Consider the following 15748-nt stretch of genomic DNA (forward strand, 5'->3'; position numbering starts at 1 on the left):
CTTCACACCCTTACCTAAGGAGTGCTTCGTTCTCATAATCCACTTTTCTTAGAGCTCAACGTCCTCACTAACACACTGTCCAGTGTTTAGCTATGGTACTATTTTGTAATGACGATGTGAGATCTCACTGTCCACCCCCTTAAAGGCTTCGTTCTCACAATTGGGGGCCAACGTTCCCGCTAGTACACTGCCCGGTGTCTGACGCTGGCACAACACCCGATGACTATGACAACATTTTGAATGACCCAAACTCACTATTAACAGATCTAGTCTCAAAGTTTTAAATAATGTTTTGTTCGTCTCTCTTACCGGATCTCACAACTTCAAATTCTCCAAAAACTGTCTGAGGTAAGCTGTGCAAGTGTATCTGTGGTGTTTTGTGTTTGTGTGTTGGGACTGCTGGTCGGTTGCATTTTAACAGTCGCCGTGTACGGCGGAGTGGCCCAAAATCCCACCATCTGTCCCCTCTGAAACACAAATAATCAGACACAAAATATAGGAAAAGAAATAAAAAAGAATAACCTTGGTTTTGATTTGAAGTTGGAAGCAGATAGGTTGGGCTTAGTTTCCAATTCCAGGTAATCAAAGCATTATCCATCCAGGCATCTCTCTCCACAGTCCCTCCACCCTTCCTAAGCAACATGAATCAGCACATTCCATTTTCTATCACAGAACTCTGTCGGCTATTTTTTATTAAATAATCCGAAACTCTGTCCATCCGTTGAAATGGCTTCAAGTTCAAGCCATAAATAACACCAGACCAGACCAGACCACTATTTGCTTTGCTTCTTCTTCCTTCCTTTGAAAAAGTCGTTAATTTTTGCCGCCCCAATAACTTTCTCCGCCATTCCCTCTCAACTCACCTTCTTGCTCTCAAAAGAGTCTTCCTTTTGTCGATTCGACGTAAAGTTCTGAGGTTTTGAAAAATGGCCGGATTCTCTCCTGTTGCTGCAGCTGTCGCGTCCGTCGTAGTTCTTGCATTGTTGCTGACCGGTTTGCACTTTTGGAGGCGGCGGCGGCTTCTTATTCAATCACAATCTGTTGAGACCTTACAGAGTGTGGAAAATTCATTACAGCAATCTGGTTCTGGGACTGTGAAGCTTCATCGCCAATCTGAATCAGACGCCAAAAGGCGACTCAGTAATTTTTACCCTTCTGGGGTTTCGCAAAAACGTTTGTTCAGTTGGAACGACAACCCTTCGCTTGTCAACGACGCCGTCGAAAATGGATGGACCCAATTCGCTTTTACCGTCTCCATTTCCTCTTCTCCATCTTCAAGATCCCGATTATTGGGTTTATTTGCGGCCGGCGAGACCGAGAAGGAGATCCCCGCGCCGGAGATTAGCTGGGAAGTGAGTCAAGGATCGGCCGATTTTATGCAGAAGATAAGGCTTAATTCCGGGTTTAAGAAGGCGATTAACAACACCGTGTATCCTTCTTCCCCTCCTTCCTCTGTTATCAGAACTGCTCTGCCATTACCCGGCCCTCCCCTGGCTTCTTTCCCCCAAGAAGCGTATTTTGAGATCACGATTTTGAATATTTCTGGCGAGGAAATCGAACCCATTGGAACTGCAAAAGAGGGCAAGAGGATTAAATTGATTCCCGAAAATTATAACTCGAAAACGAGTTCAGAATCTGTGACGTATTTTACATCTAATAACAGAGTTAGCAACGTCGAGGAATCGAAGCTCAATGCGAAAGACATGGAAGATGAAGCAGAAGAAGATGCAATGTTATCCATTGGGCTCACTTCCGGCGAATCCACCGCTTCTAAATTCCCCGGCAGCTATCCCGGTAGCATCGGATTCAACTCCAATGGCTCAGTCTATCTCGATGGTAAAATCCCAAAAAACACTCTTTTTTTCCCCTTTCCTTCAGGACACTCTGCTTTAGTGTTCACCAATTAAAATGTAAAAGAACATAATAATATATCCTAAAGAATCCGATCCATTTGTTTAATACCAACCAACCCACTCCAAAATGAATGGTTTTTTTCGTTGTCATCCATTTCTCGGGAAAGCTGTGCTTAATAGAACTACCAAATTAGAACTGTTCTGTTCTGTTCTGTTATGGGTTTCTAATTCTGTGATTGGTTTCGTTTCATTCAGGAATCAAATTAGTGTTTGAATCTGAGAAAGCAGAGTGGGGAAGGGCAGAGAAGGTGATCGGATGTGGGTTCGATCCAAAACAGAAGAAGGTGTTCTTCACGGTGGATTCAGAGGTGGTGCACGTGATCCATTGCAAGTCAGAGGAATTCGGAAGCCCAATGTGTCTGAGTCTGGCGGGAAACGCCGACGTTACAGTGTTGGTAAATTTGGGGCAAAGCGTGTTCAAGTACGTAGCAGCTCAAAGAACTCCAAATCCTTGCTTCGTAAGTCCGCTTGTGAATGTGGGCGGTGGTTGCCGTGGCAATGGGTACGAAGATAGCAGAGAGCTTTTCTCTATGGGAATGATCGATTCCCAGTGGTTTAATCGGGCCTCTCCAAAACCCACCAATAACCTTGTTGTTGATCATCGAGAGGACGACGAACTGTCCGATGAAATTGAACTTTTTGAAATCGTCGTCGAAGATGAACAAGTAAAAAGATTTCCCCGTTTCTAATGGGTTCTTTTTTCTTTTAAATTTCTCGCAGCCTATTTGGAGATGGTGTTTGTTAATATGAGCAAGCTGAGAATCGACGTGTGTTGCCTTATTTCTTCATTCTTTAAATTCAGTGGTTTCAAATACAATCCATATGCTCATAATTAGGAACGTCTCATGAGATTGAGTGGTCTTAAAATATACAAGAGATCGTCTATGGCTATTGGAAAGCCTTTTTGGTCTCCATTTCTTTTTCGTCTCCATTTCTGCCACCTTTTTCATTTTTTATAGAAATTTGATAGAAGAATTTAAAAACAATATATTTTTATTTATCCACACATCTTCAAAAAAAAATAATGTAACAGAATAAGAGCAATACAAAATTTGCTTTCTAAACGTTGCAGAAATATATTTAAATATTATTTTTCTTTACGTTTAATGATGTAAAAAAACAAGAGTTAGATAGGCCCAGCCCGGTAGGTACCGGCCCAACTTATGGCCCGTAACTAAAGTATAACAAGAGTTACCAGTAGGCCCATCTTGGTAAGTACCGGCCCATCTGTATCACTGGGCTACAACAACTTATGGCCCGTAGCTAAAGTACACGTGTCCGGTTCATTATCCTATTTTATCGAAATGACATGTTTCCAAAACTATATTTTCTAATTTTTGTTGAAAAAAAAAATCAAAAGTATAAACTAATTTAATTTTTAAAATTAGTTATGCAAAAAAAAAAAAAAAAAAAAAAAAAAAAAAAAAAAAATTGAATACGTGATTTATGGAGATAATTTTTCTCTTAATTAGAGAAGGTAGGATTATTCTTCCCAATAATCATCAACTCCATTGGAAGGAATCCAAAGCAGCATGTGATAACAAAGCCATAAGTGAGCATGGAGGTAAAATTTAGGCACCAAAATAGGTCAAAATAGAGATGAGAGTGTACTCAGTTCTCAAAATGACAAAGCCCACGACACTCGAAACTTGAACAAAAGTGATGATGATGGAACACTTACATGTGACTATTAGCACATGTCCTGTCCCAAATCCAAAGGCCCAAAATTACCTTAAAACCTCCAATTGATTGCAGTTTATAAGAAAGACAAGACATGATGCACAAGAGAAAATCAAATACTAGAGTCCCTACTGCTCTCTATCTCTTGGGGCCAGGCTTCCTTATAAATCTTAATCATCATAAATCTAATCAAAATCCCATTTCCAATCATACCTTATCCCATGAAAATGTGTAATAAAGATGTTCTTAAGTGCATGCTGCTATCTTCAAGCTCCTCCTTTTCCTTGTGGCTTTAGTTTGGACCCCATGAGGATCGTCATGCTAAGTGTTGAAATTATGAGACCTCATAATTTCTTCTCCACAACTCATTCTTTTAATTCATACAATCATGTAATAAAAAGCTGAAGAGATTGAAAAATGAGTGTCTTGTGTCATGGTCATCTTCGTTCATGTGTGCATGTTACATCGAACCCTTTATTTATTTTCATGTTGTATTGTCTTATTATTGTATTTTCTATTTATATGACTATTCGGTGAAACCATGTCTGAGTTTTCCAGACCTGAATCGCCTCAAAATGTATTTACTATGGGTGATGCGACTAATCGACAATTCTTCTTGCTCGAAGTTATATGCTATCTAAGTCGTTGTGTTGTCTTTCTCACTTGTAGCATGTAACATTGCTTTCAAAACCTTCCTTCGACCTTGCTTTCAAATTCTCGAAAAAATTTTGTACTCCCATTTTCTAAAATATTCTTCTCAAAATGAGATCAGAGACTTAAACATACGTTAGCGGACCACCGTAGACGACGTAAAGTTAGTTGCCACCTTGGATACAAAATTAAAAAGAGTATTTGAGAATAAGGGTGGAATGTAAAGCAGGCGAGAGCATGTGATGCAAAATGCTTTACACGTTCAGAATAAAAGGCATGAAAAAAGAGGTTTTTGAAGGAATGTGAATAAAGAAAGCAAAAATTGACATCCCGCTACCCTTGTCATGTGGCTAATGAGCCAAACACTCATTAGTACTATGTAATGAATTTTATAACATAAAGAATGAAGTGGGTAAGATTAGTTCATAAATCAACATTATTATTATTAATTAAATCAATTAATACTTTCCTTTCTTCATCTGTTGGGCTTGATTAAACCAGATACCTTTAAGAACATTCAAAGCGCAGCTCTCAAGGATTTGATGTCTGAAAACTGATAGCTCAACTTACAGTCCACATCTTGGAGGCCCTTTTGGTGCCATTGGGGGAGTGAATAAGAGGCTCATCACCGCGTACAATGATAAGCCAAAACCAAAGGGAAACTAGCGATGGATGGGGATAGCCCATCTTTTGTTTGTTCAAAATGCTTAGCGACTCAACAAATTGCCCCCAACTGGCAACCACCATTAACATTTCCACGTCACAAAATGCATTGCCATTGTTATTTACTCTCTTACCGATCTGCAGCTAAGGCTGCGTCTTGTCAATGGGGATGCTCACTCTCACTTGCGCCACCCTCTTCGGTATTTTAAATCTATGGAATGTTTGGAGTCTAATTGGACATGAATGGCCATGTGGGGATGGACCATTCATTATTGTTATCTTTGTTTAATATCCTCTTGATAATGCATCAAATGTGATTGCGCATGTGACTCATTAATTTTAAACATAACATTTAACCGACTGAATTAATAAAATTTGTTGAAGATTATTGAGAGGAGTAGTTTCACAATCTCTCTCTTAATCCATGATCCTATTAAAATAAAATAGATGTTATTAGATTTGTTTAGATTTGGATATAAATAGACATTATTCTTCTACTTTATTAATGCAATTATGTATTGAATAATACAAGTGGTCAACTGTATTCTATTCATTTTTTTTACATTTTCTACTAAAAAATTAAAACGCTAAAGTTTAAAAAGGAAATAATGAGATAATACTTTAATTATTGAGATATATTTAGGTTAGGTAAGATATCAAATTCTTTGTTCAAGTAAAATATTGGAATCTCTACTCACATTGTCCCTTGAATGAAAATGTTGAATGAGGGGGTAAAATAGTAATTATGAGGGGACGGATGTCAGATGGTTGGAGTCGTCGGTGAAGCCCGGAGCAAGAAGGCAATACGCTTCGGAATAGGAAACTAACGGGGAAAAAAAAAAGAGAAAGTGTGAAAGAGGTAGGGGCCCACAAGAGTCTGACCGGGAAAGGTGGGGTCCAGCTGGTTATTAACAATCAAACGCCATGTGAGTGTGGGACACCACCAGCTGGCTCTGTCTCATTTTAGTGGGCCCGCTTTCTTTTTTTTTTTTCCTTCTTTCTTTTTTGGTTCTTCCCTCCATTGGCATTTCCTTCCTTCCTTCCTTCCCGTTACCACCACCACCACCACCACCACCACCTCCTCCTCCTCCTCCTCCGCCGCCGCCACGTCCCCATCAGTTAGGCGCCACCCGTCCACCATTTTCTGCTAACTTTTTCTTTCCCAGTTTTCACAGCTCTACGAAGCCACCAATCCCGAGCCCACATACCATAAATTAAACCCACACAATTACAGAGCTTCGGCATTTCATCATTATCCTTCACGGAAATTACCAATAACCCCCATTGGACTCCAATCACGTGGTTCGTTTGGCGTTCCCATTTCCTTTTACGAAACGCGCCGGTATGGAATATATCATAATACGGATACGTGGTATTCAAGGAACCAAACCCTCTTTCTACTGAGTGTACGCGTATTATGGTGTAAAATCAAGCAAAGGGGGGCCCAGCGGCCCGGTGAGGAGGAGGAGGAGGAGGGGGAGAAGGGCAGTTCGGGAAAGAGGGCAGTTCGGTGAAGACAAAAGGAAAATGACAGTGGTTGTTGTCCTAGCAGTTGCTCTGTACAGTTATAATCCACATCCCTTCTAATTCCTCAACTACCCCTTCTCTCTTCTTAGCTTCCCCTTCCCCTTCCCCTTCCCCTTTAAACTATTTCACTTTCTTTCTTCTTCTTCTTCTTCTTCTTCTTCTTTTTTGTTTTTTTCCTGACATTGTCTGAAGCTCCGGATTTTGTTTTAGCTTCTTTTGGGCTCTTCTGGTTGTTGTATCACTTTCTGATTCTACCCCTTCTCCCCAAATTTTCAAACAATGCAAATGGGTTTCCAAAAAATATGATCTTTCACTCTTGACTTTGACGTACATAATCTTGGCTGTCTGCATCTTCTTCTTCTTCTTCCTCTTTCTGAATATTTCTTTCCCAACATTGTTCTTCTTGTACTTTCCCTCTGGCTGCTTCTTATGGAAGCTGGGGAGGATTGTTGCGTGAAGGTTGCCGTCAACATCCGCCCGCTAATCGGCGATGAGCGCCTTCTGGGGTGTAAGGATTGTGTCACCGTCATCTCCGGGAAGCCTCAGGTACTTTTCGTTCTATCGTAATGTGGATGTGGGTACCTCAAATCTCTGGATTTGATTGTGGGGAGAGGCGGGGAACGGGATTCTAGACATGTTCTTATCAATGGCTACTTTCTTCCGGGAGATTTGTTTCTTTCCGTACTATGGAGTTTTTTAATTTCCAGGTTCCTAGAGATCTAGATCTAATTATGCATGCCGTAATAAGCTGCATGGTTCTTGAGGTTTGTGTATTTTTGTCGATTGAGCCTCCTGTTAGATTTCACCGGTGATTTCTACTTTGGCAGCTTCCGATTGTAATTGGGGGGGTTTAAGGGAGTGATTGAGAGTATTTTTTGAATTTCAGGATTCTTATGAACAATTACTATGTCAATATGTATGTGTTTGGGTGTGTTTTGGGGTTCATTTCCATCTACTGTAAGATGATGATTCTCATGTGAATGGAGTTTCAAACTGGTTTTTCTTTGGCTTGGTGAACAGTTTTTACAACTTGTTGGATAGAATTGTGAATGCTGCCCCTAAGCTTAATGAGTTATAGCAAATAGTTATAATTCGAATAGGATAGAAGCGCGCATGTATGGGAGATCCTAAATCAGTTGGAGAGGGAAACAAAACATTCCTTATAAGGGTGTGGAAGCCTCTCCCCGGTGGACGCGTTTTAAAACCTTGAGGGGAAGTCCAAAGAAGACAATATGTATCGGTAGTGTTACAATATAATTGGTTTTAAATCTTGCGGGCTTGTTTTGCTTGGCAATTATGTCTGAGCGCTTGAGCTTTGCAGCATATCTTTCTTTGGTTAGTCTACTGCCACTAGATCCTGGCAGCCACTTATGAATGCACTTGTTGATTTTGTTTAATTAGTGGGATTACATGTCATTTTGACTATGGGGCAGGTACAAATTGGATCCCATTCATTTACATTTGATCATGTCTACGGAAGCACGGGTTCACCCCCATCCTCGTTGTTTGAAGAATGTGTATCTCCGCTTGTAGATGGTCTATTCCAAGGCTATAATGCTACTGTTCTAGCCTATGGCCAGGTATAGAAACTTCAGAGCAGTGCTATTCATATGAAGTCTGGTGTCATAGAGTTTCTCCTCTTGGTTGATATCTTTTATTTATGCAGACAGGATCAGGGAAAACGTATACCATGGGCACAGGTATTAAGGAGGGATGTCAAACAGGAATCGTCCCTCAAGTCATGAATCTCTTGTTCAACAAGATTGAAACTTTAAAGAACCAAATGGAATTTCAGTTACATGTTTCCTTTATTGAGGTTGTTGTCATTATCCTTTCCTTGATCACCTTTAAAGATCAAAGCTCTTACTAGTTTGTTCATTCTATGGAAAAGATTCTCAAGGAAGAAGTACGAGACCTGCTTGATTCAACTTCTTTTACCAAAGTGGAGGGTGCAAATGCAGGGAAAGTAACTCTGCCTGGGAAACCACCCATACAAATTCGTGAATCATCAAATGGTGTCATCACTCTAGCTGGATCTACAGAAGTTAGTGTTAGCACACCCAAAGAAATGGCTTCTTGTCTGGAGCAAGGATCGTTGAGTAGGGCGACGGGAAGTACGAATATGAATAATCAGTCTAGGTAAAACTGCCAAATGTAGATTCAAAGTTATTTCTCTCAACAATTCAATATCTAGGAAAGAGTCTATAGGGTTCTTGAAGTATGATATTGTTCACTTTGAGCATACTCTCTCATGGTTTTGCTTTTGGTTTTTCCAAAATGTCTCGTACTAATAGAGATGGTGTTAGCATGCTTTATCTTCGATATGTTTCCCTTAATTAGTCGATGTGGGACTACTCCTTCCAATAATCCTCGATAGTCATGAGTAGAATACACCTAGTTCAGAGATGCTAACGCTGTTGTGGAATGTTATGATCTCTTTTCAGTCGCTCGCATGCCATCTTCACCATCACATTAGAGCAAATGCGTAAACTAAATCCAGCATTTTCCGGTGAAAGCAATAATGACAATATGAGTGAAGAGTATTTGTGTGCAAAGTTGCACTTGGTAGATCTAGCTGGGTCTGAACGAGCCAAGAGAACAGGTTCTGATGGATTACGTTTCAGGGAAGGTAGGTGGAAGGACTTATCGTTCATTGGCGTTCTTTTATGCACGTATTCATTCATTCACTCATCAAATTTTATCTTTTCATAACAGGAGTTTATATAAACAAGGGTCTTCTTGCACTTGGAAATGTTATCAGTGCTCTTGGTGATGAGAAGAAGCGGAGAGAAGGAGTCCATGTTCCATATAGGGACAGTAAATTGACTCGACTCTTACAGGTTCGGTTTCGATGCAGATAGTCTAACATGAATTACTTGATGAAAGAATCACATCGAAAGATGCATCCAAGATAATTGTTTTAGCCCCGACAAAGATTTGTCAGATCTTCAAGAAACTTGTCTTTTATGCCCCATTTTGTCTAATAAAAATTTTCCATTTTGCAGGACTCTCTTGGTGGTAACAGCAAAACTGCTATGATAGGTAAACTTGTAATCTCTGATATAGTCTGATGCAACCAATTCTGCTTCAGGGTGTACTTTCCACCCCACCCAAGTCTTCCCTCCATTGAAAGCTGAATTATTAGGGCATTTGTTGGTCAATATTTGAAATGAGTGCAATCTGGAGTCTTTCTGTAACAGCCCAAACCCACCACTTGTCCGCTTTGACCTGTTATGTAACGCCGTCAACCTCACAGTTTTAAAACGTGTCTGTTAGGGAGAAGTTTCCACACCCTTATAAGCAATCCTTCGTTCGATGTGGGATCTCACAATCCACCTCCTTGGGGGCCAGCGTCCTCGCTGACACACCGCCTGATGTCTCTCTCTAATACCATTTGTAACAACTCAAGTACATCGCTGGCCTATATTGTCCTCTTTCGGCTTTCCCTTCAAGGGTTTCTCCTCAAGGTTTCAAAACGCGTCTACTAGGAAGAAGTTTCCGCACCCTTATAAGGAATATTTCGTTCTCTCTCCAACCGACGTGGGACCTCAGATTAAACAGAAGGCTGTGATGCTAACTTCCTTACAATGGATTTTTTCTCTACAGTTGCAGAGCTTTATCTCCAATACCGATAGTGTCCTTCTTTTCCTTCTAGAGAGTCTGAAAATTGCATGCTCTTAGCTATTGTTATTTGTTAAAGTTATTAATAGTAAGTTCTTCCTATAATAAAATTGTTTTACTATCTTAGCCTGCATCAGCCCCGCTGATATTAATGCTGAGGAAACCCTCAACACTTTGAAATATGCAAATCGAGCTCGCAATATCCAAAACAAGCCAGTTGTAAGTATATGGAAACTCCTTATATGTCTTTTGGGTTGATGAATACTATATTCTTTCTCTGGGTGTATATTTCTCTTCTTTATTGCTGACCAGGTCAACAGGGATCCCATGTCCAATGAAATGCTAAAAATGCGACAACAACTAGAATATCTGCAGGCAGAACTTTTCGCTCGTGGAGGGTCGTCTTCTGATGAAACTCAGGTACATGATTATGAAACACTTTATATTTGCATGTTTCATTTATAATATACCAACATAGTGTAATTTGTGAAACATTATAATAGGTTCTTAAGGAACATAGTGTAATTTGTGAAACATTATAATAGGTTCTTAAGGAAAGGATTGCCTGGCTTGAAGCTGCCAATCAAGATCTCTGTCGTCAGCTTCACGAATACCGTAGTCGATGTAGCATTGTGGAGCCATGTGAAACGGATGCTCGAGTTTGTGTCGAAGTACGTGCACCGTCATCCATTTCAATTGCTTCCACAAATATGTATAATGTTTGCTGGCTATGTTTGATCTCAGCAAGTTTGTTGTATCTTCCAGGGTGGCATGAATTGCTCTGTCAAAAGTGATAGAATTATAAATTGCTCAGTCAAAAGTGATGGGCTCAAAAGGGACTTGCAAAGTATAGAATCACCAGATTTTCAAATGAGTGAAACAATGTCAGGTATGGCCTTATCTAACTTAGATCTTTACCAGTAATATGTCCATTTCTTTTCCATGTTTTGTTTGGATAGCTTTTACTAATTAAGGTTCCGAGTTGGCAGGGGACTCGAGTGAAATTGATGAAGAGGTGGCAAAAGAATGGGAGCATACACTTCTACAGAATAGCATGGACAAAGAATTACATGAACTAAATAAACGTTTAGAGCAAAAAGAGGTAAATTTAGAAACATGACAACAAGAGCTAATTTAAACCGCCAAGAACTTGGGAAGATGGTTTAGTTCTTATATTTTAGAACATGGAGATCTGCTTTTGTTTACAGTGATTTTGTTAATGACTTTGTAGTCGGAAATGAAGCTTTTTGGAGGATTTGATACAGCAGCTCTCAAGCAGCATTTTGGGAAGAAAATCGTGGAACTGGAAGAAGAGAAAAGAGCTGTGCAGGTTAGCCTCTACTTCAGTAGAATCTATACTATTTTTGTGGCGAAATTATGTTCATTGTTTTCACTCCTGCAGCAAGAGAGGGATAGCTTGTTAGCTGAAGTTGAAAACCTGTCTGCTTGTTCCGATGGTCAGACACAGAAATTATATGACATACATTCCCCAAAACTCAGAACACTTGAGGCTCAGGTGATTCAATTTCTCCCTTCTCAGAACGCCCTTGTTTATGTATGAGAAAGGAATTCCTGGAATATAAGTTGTATTCGTACTTTTTTTTAATTGTTTTATTTATAGATTCTGGAACTCAAGAAGAAACAGGAAAACCAGGTTCAGCTACTAAGGCAAAAACAAAAAAGTGACGAAGCAGCCAAAAAATTGCAGGACGAGATTCAGTTCATAAAGGCTCAGAAGGTAAATTCATTATTTCTTGTTTATATTCGCTTCTGTACTTTTCTCTCCATTTTCTGAGACTTGTAGCTTGAAGGTTCAATTACAACAAAGGATGAAACAAGAGGCGGAACAATTTCGACACTGGAAAGCGTCTCGTGAGAAAGAGCTTCTCCAGGTAATTCAACCACCAGAAGATAAAAATTGCATTACTATTGAGTCGACCAACTATGATTGTTTATATCTGTTATTCACTGTTTTTGTTGACAACTTTGCAAAACAGCTAAAAAAGGAGGGCAGGAGAAATGAATATGAAAGGCACAAACTGCAAGCTCTAAATCAACGGCAGAAAATGGTCGGTACTTCATTGTTACTTGCTTCCTTATTCATCATCTATCTGTTCTTCCTCTATAACAAGGCTCAAATGGTTTGGATGCTTTGGATGCTTAATTATAAGAGATTTTTGTAAGATCCCACATTGGTTGGAGAGGAGAACGAAGCATTCTTATAAGGGTGTGGAGACCTCTTTCTAGTAGACGTGTTTTAAAACTTTGAGGGGAAGTCTAGAAGGGAAAGCCCAAAGAGGACAATATTTGCTAGCAGTGGGTTTGAGCTGTTACAAATGGTATTAGAGCCAGACACACCGGGCGGTATGCCAATGAGGATGATGGGCCCCCAAGGAGGGTGGATTGTGAGTTCCCACATTGGTTGGAGAGGAGAACAAAACATTCCTTATAAGGGTGTGGAAACCTCTTCCTAGAAGACGCGTTTTAAAACCTCGAGGGGAAGGGGAAGCCCAAGAGGTGAATATCTGAATTCTAAAGATATTTGTTACTTTAAATGGATAGCAATTAGGTCTGTATACAAAATTTTGGCCCCCTTTTGGATTGGGTAAATGTTTTTTTTTCTTGCCATCTATCATCAATATGCACTTATTTGTTTCAGGTTCTTCAAAGAAAAACAGAGGAGGCTGCAATGGCCACCAAGAGGCTGAAAGAACTACTGGAAGCTCGTAAATCCAACGGTCGAGAAAATTCAGGTATTTTCTTATTTAGAGTATATTAAGGTTTTCCTTACTTGACAATGCCTTGTTCATAAGGACAACCCTTTTCCTGCTTATAATAATTAAGTGATTTAAAATCCAATTCCTCGATGTTGGTTTTTTCAGGTATTACAAATGGAAATGGAATGAACGGGCAGGTATTTTCTGATCTGTTTCATTGCCTTCCTCCCTATTATGTCAGCTCAATCCCGTTTCTAATGGAAAATTCTCTTTCTATAGATCCATGAGAAACCTCTACAACGCTGGCTTGACCATGAATTGGAAGTAATGGTGAACGTGCATGAAGTTCGTTTTGAATATGAAAAACAAAGCCAAGTGTATGTGTAACACTAGACCTTAGGTTGAATTATGAATAAAATAAAATTCCAATGTATATTTTGATTAATTTGCAATGCAGGCGAGCTGCACTTGCAGAAGAGTTATCCATGCTGAGGCAAGTGGAAGAGTTTGCTTCAAAGGGCCTCAGCCCTCCAAGAGGGAAGAATGGTTTGGCTAGGTAAGAATTGTTATCAAACGAAAGAATTCAGCTTCTACATAAAGATGTGGATTGTATCTAACTTGTGTTTTGCAAATCAGAGTGTCCTCTATGTCGCCAACTGCAAGAATGGCCAGAGTAACGTCGCTTGAGAACATGATAAGTATATCGTCAAATTCCCTTGTGGCGATGGCTTCACAACTTTCAGAGGCTGAGGAACGAGAGCGTGCCTTCACCAACCGTGGACGATGGAACCAGTTGCGCTCCATGGGAGATGCTAAGAATTTACTTCAATACATGTTCAATTCTCTGGCAGATGCACGGTAATTATTCAAGTCCATGAGTCCAAATTTTTGCTGGGATTAGAGTTACACTTTAGTTCCTTGGTGTAATAACCCAGGCCTATCGCTAGCAAATATTGTTCTCTTTAGGCTTTCCCCCAAGGTTTTAAAACGCATCTGTTAGGGAGAGGTTTCCACGCCCTTATAAAGAATGCTTTGTTCTCCTATCCAACCAATGTGGAATTTCACAATCCACCCCACTTGAGAGCCCAGTGTCCTCGCTGGCACACCGCACCGCTAGTAGATATTGTCCTATTTGAGCTTTCCTTTTCGGGTTTCCCCTCAAGCCCAAAAGGGAAAGCTTAAAGAGGACAATATTTGCTAGCGGTGGGCTTGAGCTGTTACACTTGGATTGTGAGTACACGGTGCCCGAATAGTCTAAAAAGTAGATTTGAAAAGATCTTCACAACTGATGCAAGAAACCTGAACGAGCTTGTTATTTACAGGTGCCAATTATGGGAAAAGGAACTTGAAAGTAGGGAAATGAAGGAGCAACTGAAAGAACTTGTGGGACTGCTGCGGCAGAGTGAGACACGGAGAAAGGAAGTAGAAAAGGAGCTAAAAGTGAGAGAGAAGGCTGCTGCAATTGCATTGGCTTCATCTGCACCGGTGAGTTTATGATTATTAGGTTACGCTTTTCCAACTCTTCATCCATACATACTGAAGTTTTTACGTTGCTCCATCACTTATTGACGATTATGCTTCTTTTCAGGTCCACCGTGAGCATGAGAGCAGACCACTTTCATTAAAACACTTTGCTGATGAATTGAGCGGTCCCTTGTCCCCAATGTCAGTACCAGCCCCGAAGCAACTCAAGTATACAGCAGGAATTGCCAATGGCTGCGTTAGAGATTCTACAGCATTCCCAGATCAAACACGAAAGGTTACACCATTTTCCCCGTTCATTTACTGCCATAGAAACTGACCTCTCATTTTTCTAAGAGCGGTGGTGCTATTAGTGCAGATGGTACCAATTGGAAACTTATCAATGAAGAAGTTAGCAACTGTAGGACAAGCTGGGAAGCTTTGGAGATGGAAGAGAAGCCATCATCAATGTCTGTTAAAGTTTAAATGGAAATGGCAGAAACCATGGAGACTTGCAGAATTGATCAGGCATAGTGATGAAACAATAATGAGATCAAGGTCTCGACCACATGCTCTTCTTGCTGGGAGGTGATATTTGGTGGTTTCGGGTTTATTATCCCCCAAATATCATTGACTTTGAACTATGATTCCACCTCATGTCACAGGAACAAATTGCAATAACTGCAGGTACTCTTCTTGATCTTCTGATTCATTCATTTGTATCTACTTGAACCTGACACGATCTTTCTCCAATGAAAGCAGCTGAAGTCAGGCAGGCTTATATGATCTCTGCATATTTCTTCAATGGAAAACCATTTTGGTAGATATGTGATTTTGGATTCTTCGATGTTGTGGTTATCACATTTGAAGCATCTTGTAAAGCTTGTATGGATGCTACAAAATGGGGTCACCCGACGACTAGCTAGCATGGCTGCAAGTGCGGGAACGGGGCGAGCATGTATACAATGGATAGAGAGATCGCTCAAGAAAGCTTTGTATATCTTGTCAATAACAAGAAAAGGAATGCAGGAATGTGTACTGAAGTTTTTTTTCTCTTTAGTCCTTTGGTTTATCTTCGCTTTGAGTACAATATTGATTTGTTGAAAGAAACTATTAGGTTGGAGGAGAGAAAAAAAAGAAAAAAACAGATCTCTTACTAATATGTTTTGTCTTTCTGTGTGATACTAATCTTATTACTTGAGGACTCATGCTTTGTAAATGTATTTGTATCTAAGCAAAAGAAGAAACTTTGAATCAAACTTTATGAATCGTACACAAAGGTTGTTATCTTTGTTTTTAGAATCTCACTCTACAAAGCTCGGGCCGAAGAGCTAAAGCAAAAGGCCGCCAAGAGAGGTGACTTCAGTCCTCCTCAGAGCGATGAAGGCAATTGAGAATGGCAAAAGCCGCTTTTATATGGAAGAAGCCTTCCTTTCTCATTGAACTCAAAGGATAACGCAGGATTTGATGCATAAGCCACTTGAAATTGGGTGCAAATAGGTATGAAAATGAAGA

At 40.1% G+C, this 15748-nt stretch overlaps 2 protein-coding genes across 3 annotated transcripts; both read left to right on the forward strand.

Moving 5' to 3' along the window:
• The first annotated feature begins 466 nt into the window (after window positions 1–466).
• LOC111446808 lies at window positions 467–2693 on the forward strand. The gene is made up of 2 exons (XM_023085767.1): window positions 467–1836; window positions 2109–2693. Exons 1-2 carry the CDS (start codon window positions 927–929, stop codon window positions 2600–2602), a joined length of 1404 nt encoding a protein of 467 aa, XP_022941535.1. The 5' UTR covers window positions 467–926; the 3' UTR covers window positions 2603–2693.
• A 3294-nt stretch (window positions 2694–5987) lies between these two features.
• LOC111446807 (kinesin-like protein KIN-4A) lies at window positions 5988–15508 on the forward strand. Of its 2 annotated transcripts, none has more exons than XM_023085766.1 (26): window positions 5988–6980; window positions 7868–8014; window positions 8101–8250; window positions 8326–8573; window positions 8879–9063; window positions 9150–9274; window positions 9440–9476; window positions 10183–10274; window positions 10368–10475; window positions 10601–10726; window positions 10821–10944; window positions 11045–11157; window positions 11287–11385; window positions 11458–11571; window positions 11677–11793; window positions 11867–11947; window positions 12053–12124; window positions 12715–12808; window positions 12938–12969; window positions 13052–13149; window positions 13230–13328; window positions 13409–13630; window positions 14095–14257; window positions 14361–14531; window positions 14613–14920; window positions 14993–15508. In XM_023085766.1, the coding sequence occupies exons 1-25, from the start codon at window positions 6864–6866 to the stop codon at window positions 14823–14825; spliced, it is 3147 nt and encodes a 1048-aa protein (XP_022941534.1). In that variant the 5' UTR covers window positions 5988–6863; the 3' UTR covers window positions 14826–14920; window positions 14993–15508. The 2 variants fall into 2 exon arrangements, with proteins under 2 accessions (XP_022941534.1, XP_022941533.1); XM_023085765.1 differs by having other exon boundaries at window positions 14996–15508.
• The last annotated feature ends 240 nt before the right edge of the window (window positions 15509–15748 follow it).

The sequence above is a fragment of the Cucurbita moschata genome, unplaced genomic scaffold (assembly GCF_002738365.1).
Source record: "Cucurbita moschata cultivar Rifu unplaced genomic scaffold, Cmos_1.0 Cmo_Scf00008, whole genome shotgun sequence".
Taxonomy (NCBI): Eukaryota; Viridiplantae; Streptophyta; class Magnoliopsida; order Cucurbitales; family Cucurbitaceae; genus Cucurbita; species Cucurbita moschata.

What these genes read in the sequence shown, in the direction of transcription:
- LOC111446808 (XM_023085767.1), top strand. Translation starts at nt 927, where the DNA reads ATGGCCGGATTCTCTCCTGTTGCTGCAGCTGTCGCGTCCGTCGTAGTT. An exon ending in TGGCTCAGTCTATCTCGATG is followed by an intron (nt 1,837 to 2,108) that starts GTAAAATCCCAA and finishes CGTTTCATTCAG; the next exon opens with GAATCAAATTAGTGTTTGAA.
- LOC111446807 (XM_023085766.1), top strand. Translation starts at nt 6,864, where the DNA reads ATGGAAGCTGGGGAGGATTGTTGCGTGAAGGTTGCCGTCAACATCCGC. An exon ending in ATATCCAAAACAAGCCAGTT is followed by an intron (nt 10,275 to 10,367) that starts GTAAGTATATGG and finishes ATTGCTGACCAG; the next exon opens with GTCAACAGGGATCCCATGTC. An exon ending in GGGAAGAATGGTTTGGCTAG is followed by an intron (nt 13,329 to 13,408) that starts GTAAGAATTGTT and finishes TTTGCAAATCAG; the next exon opens with AGTGTCCTCTATGTCGCCAA.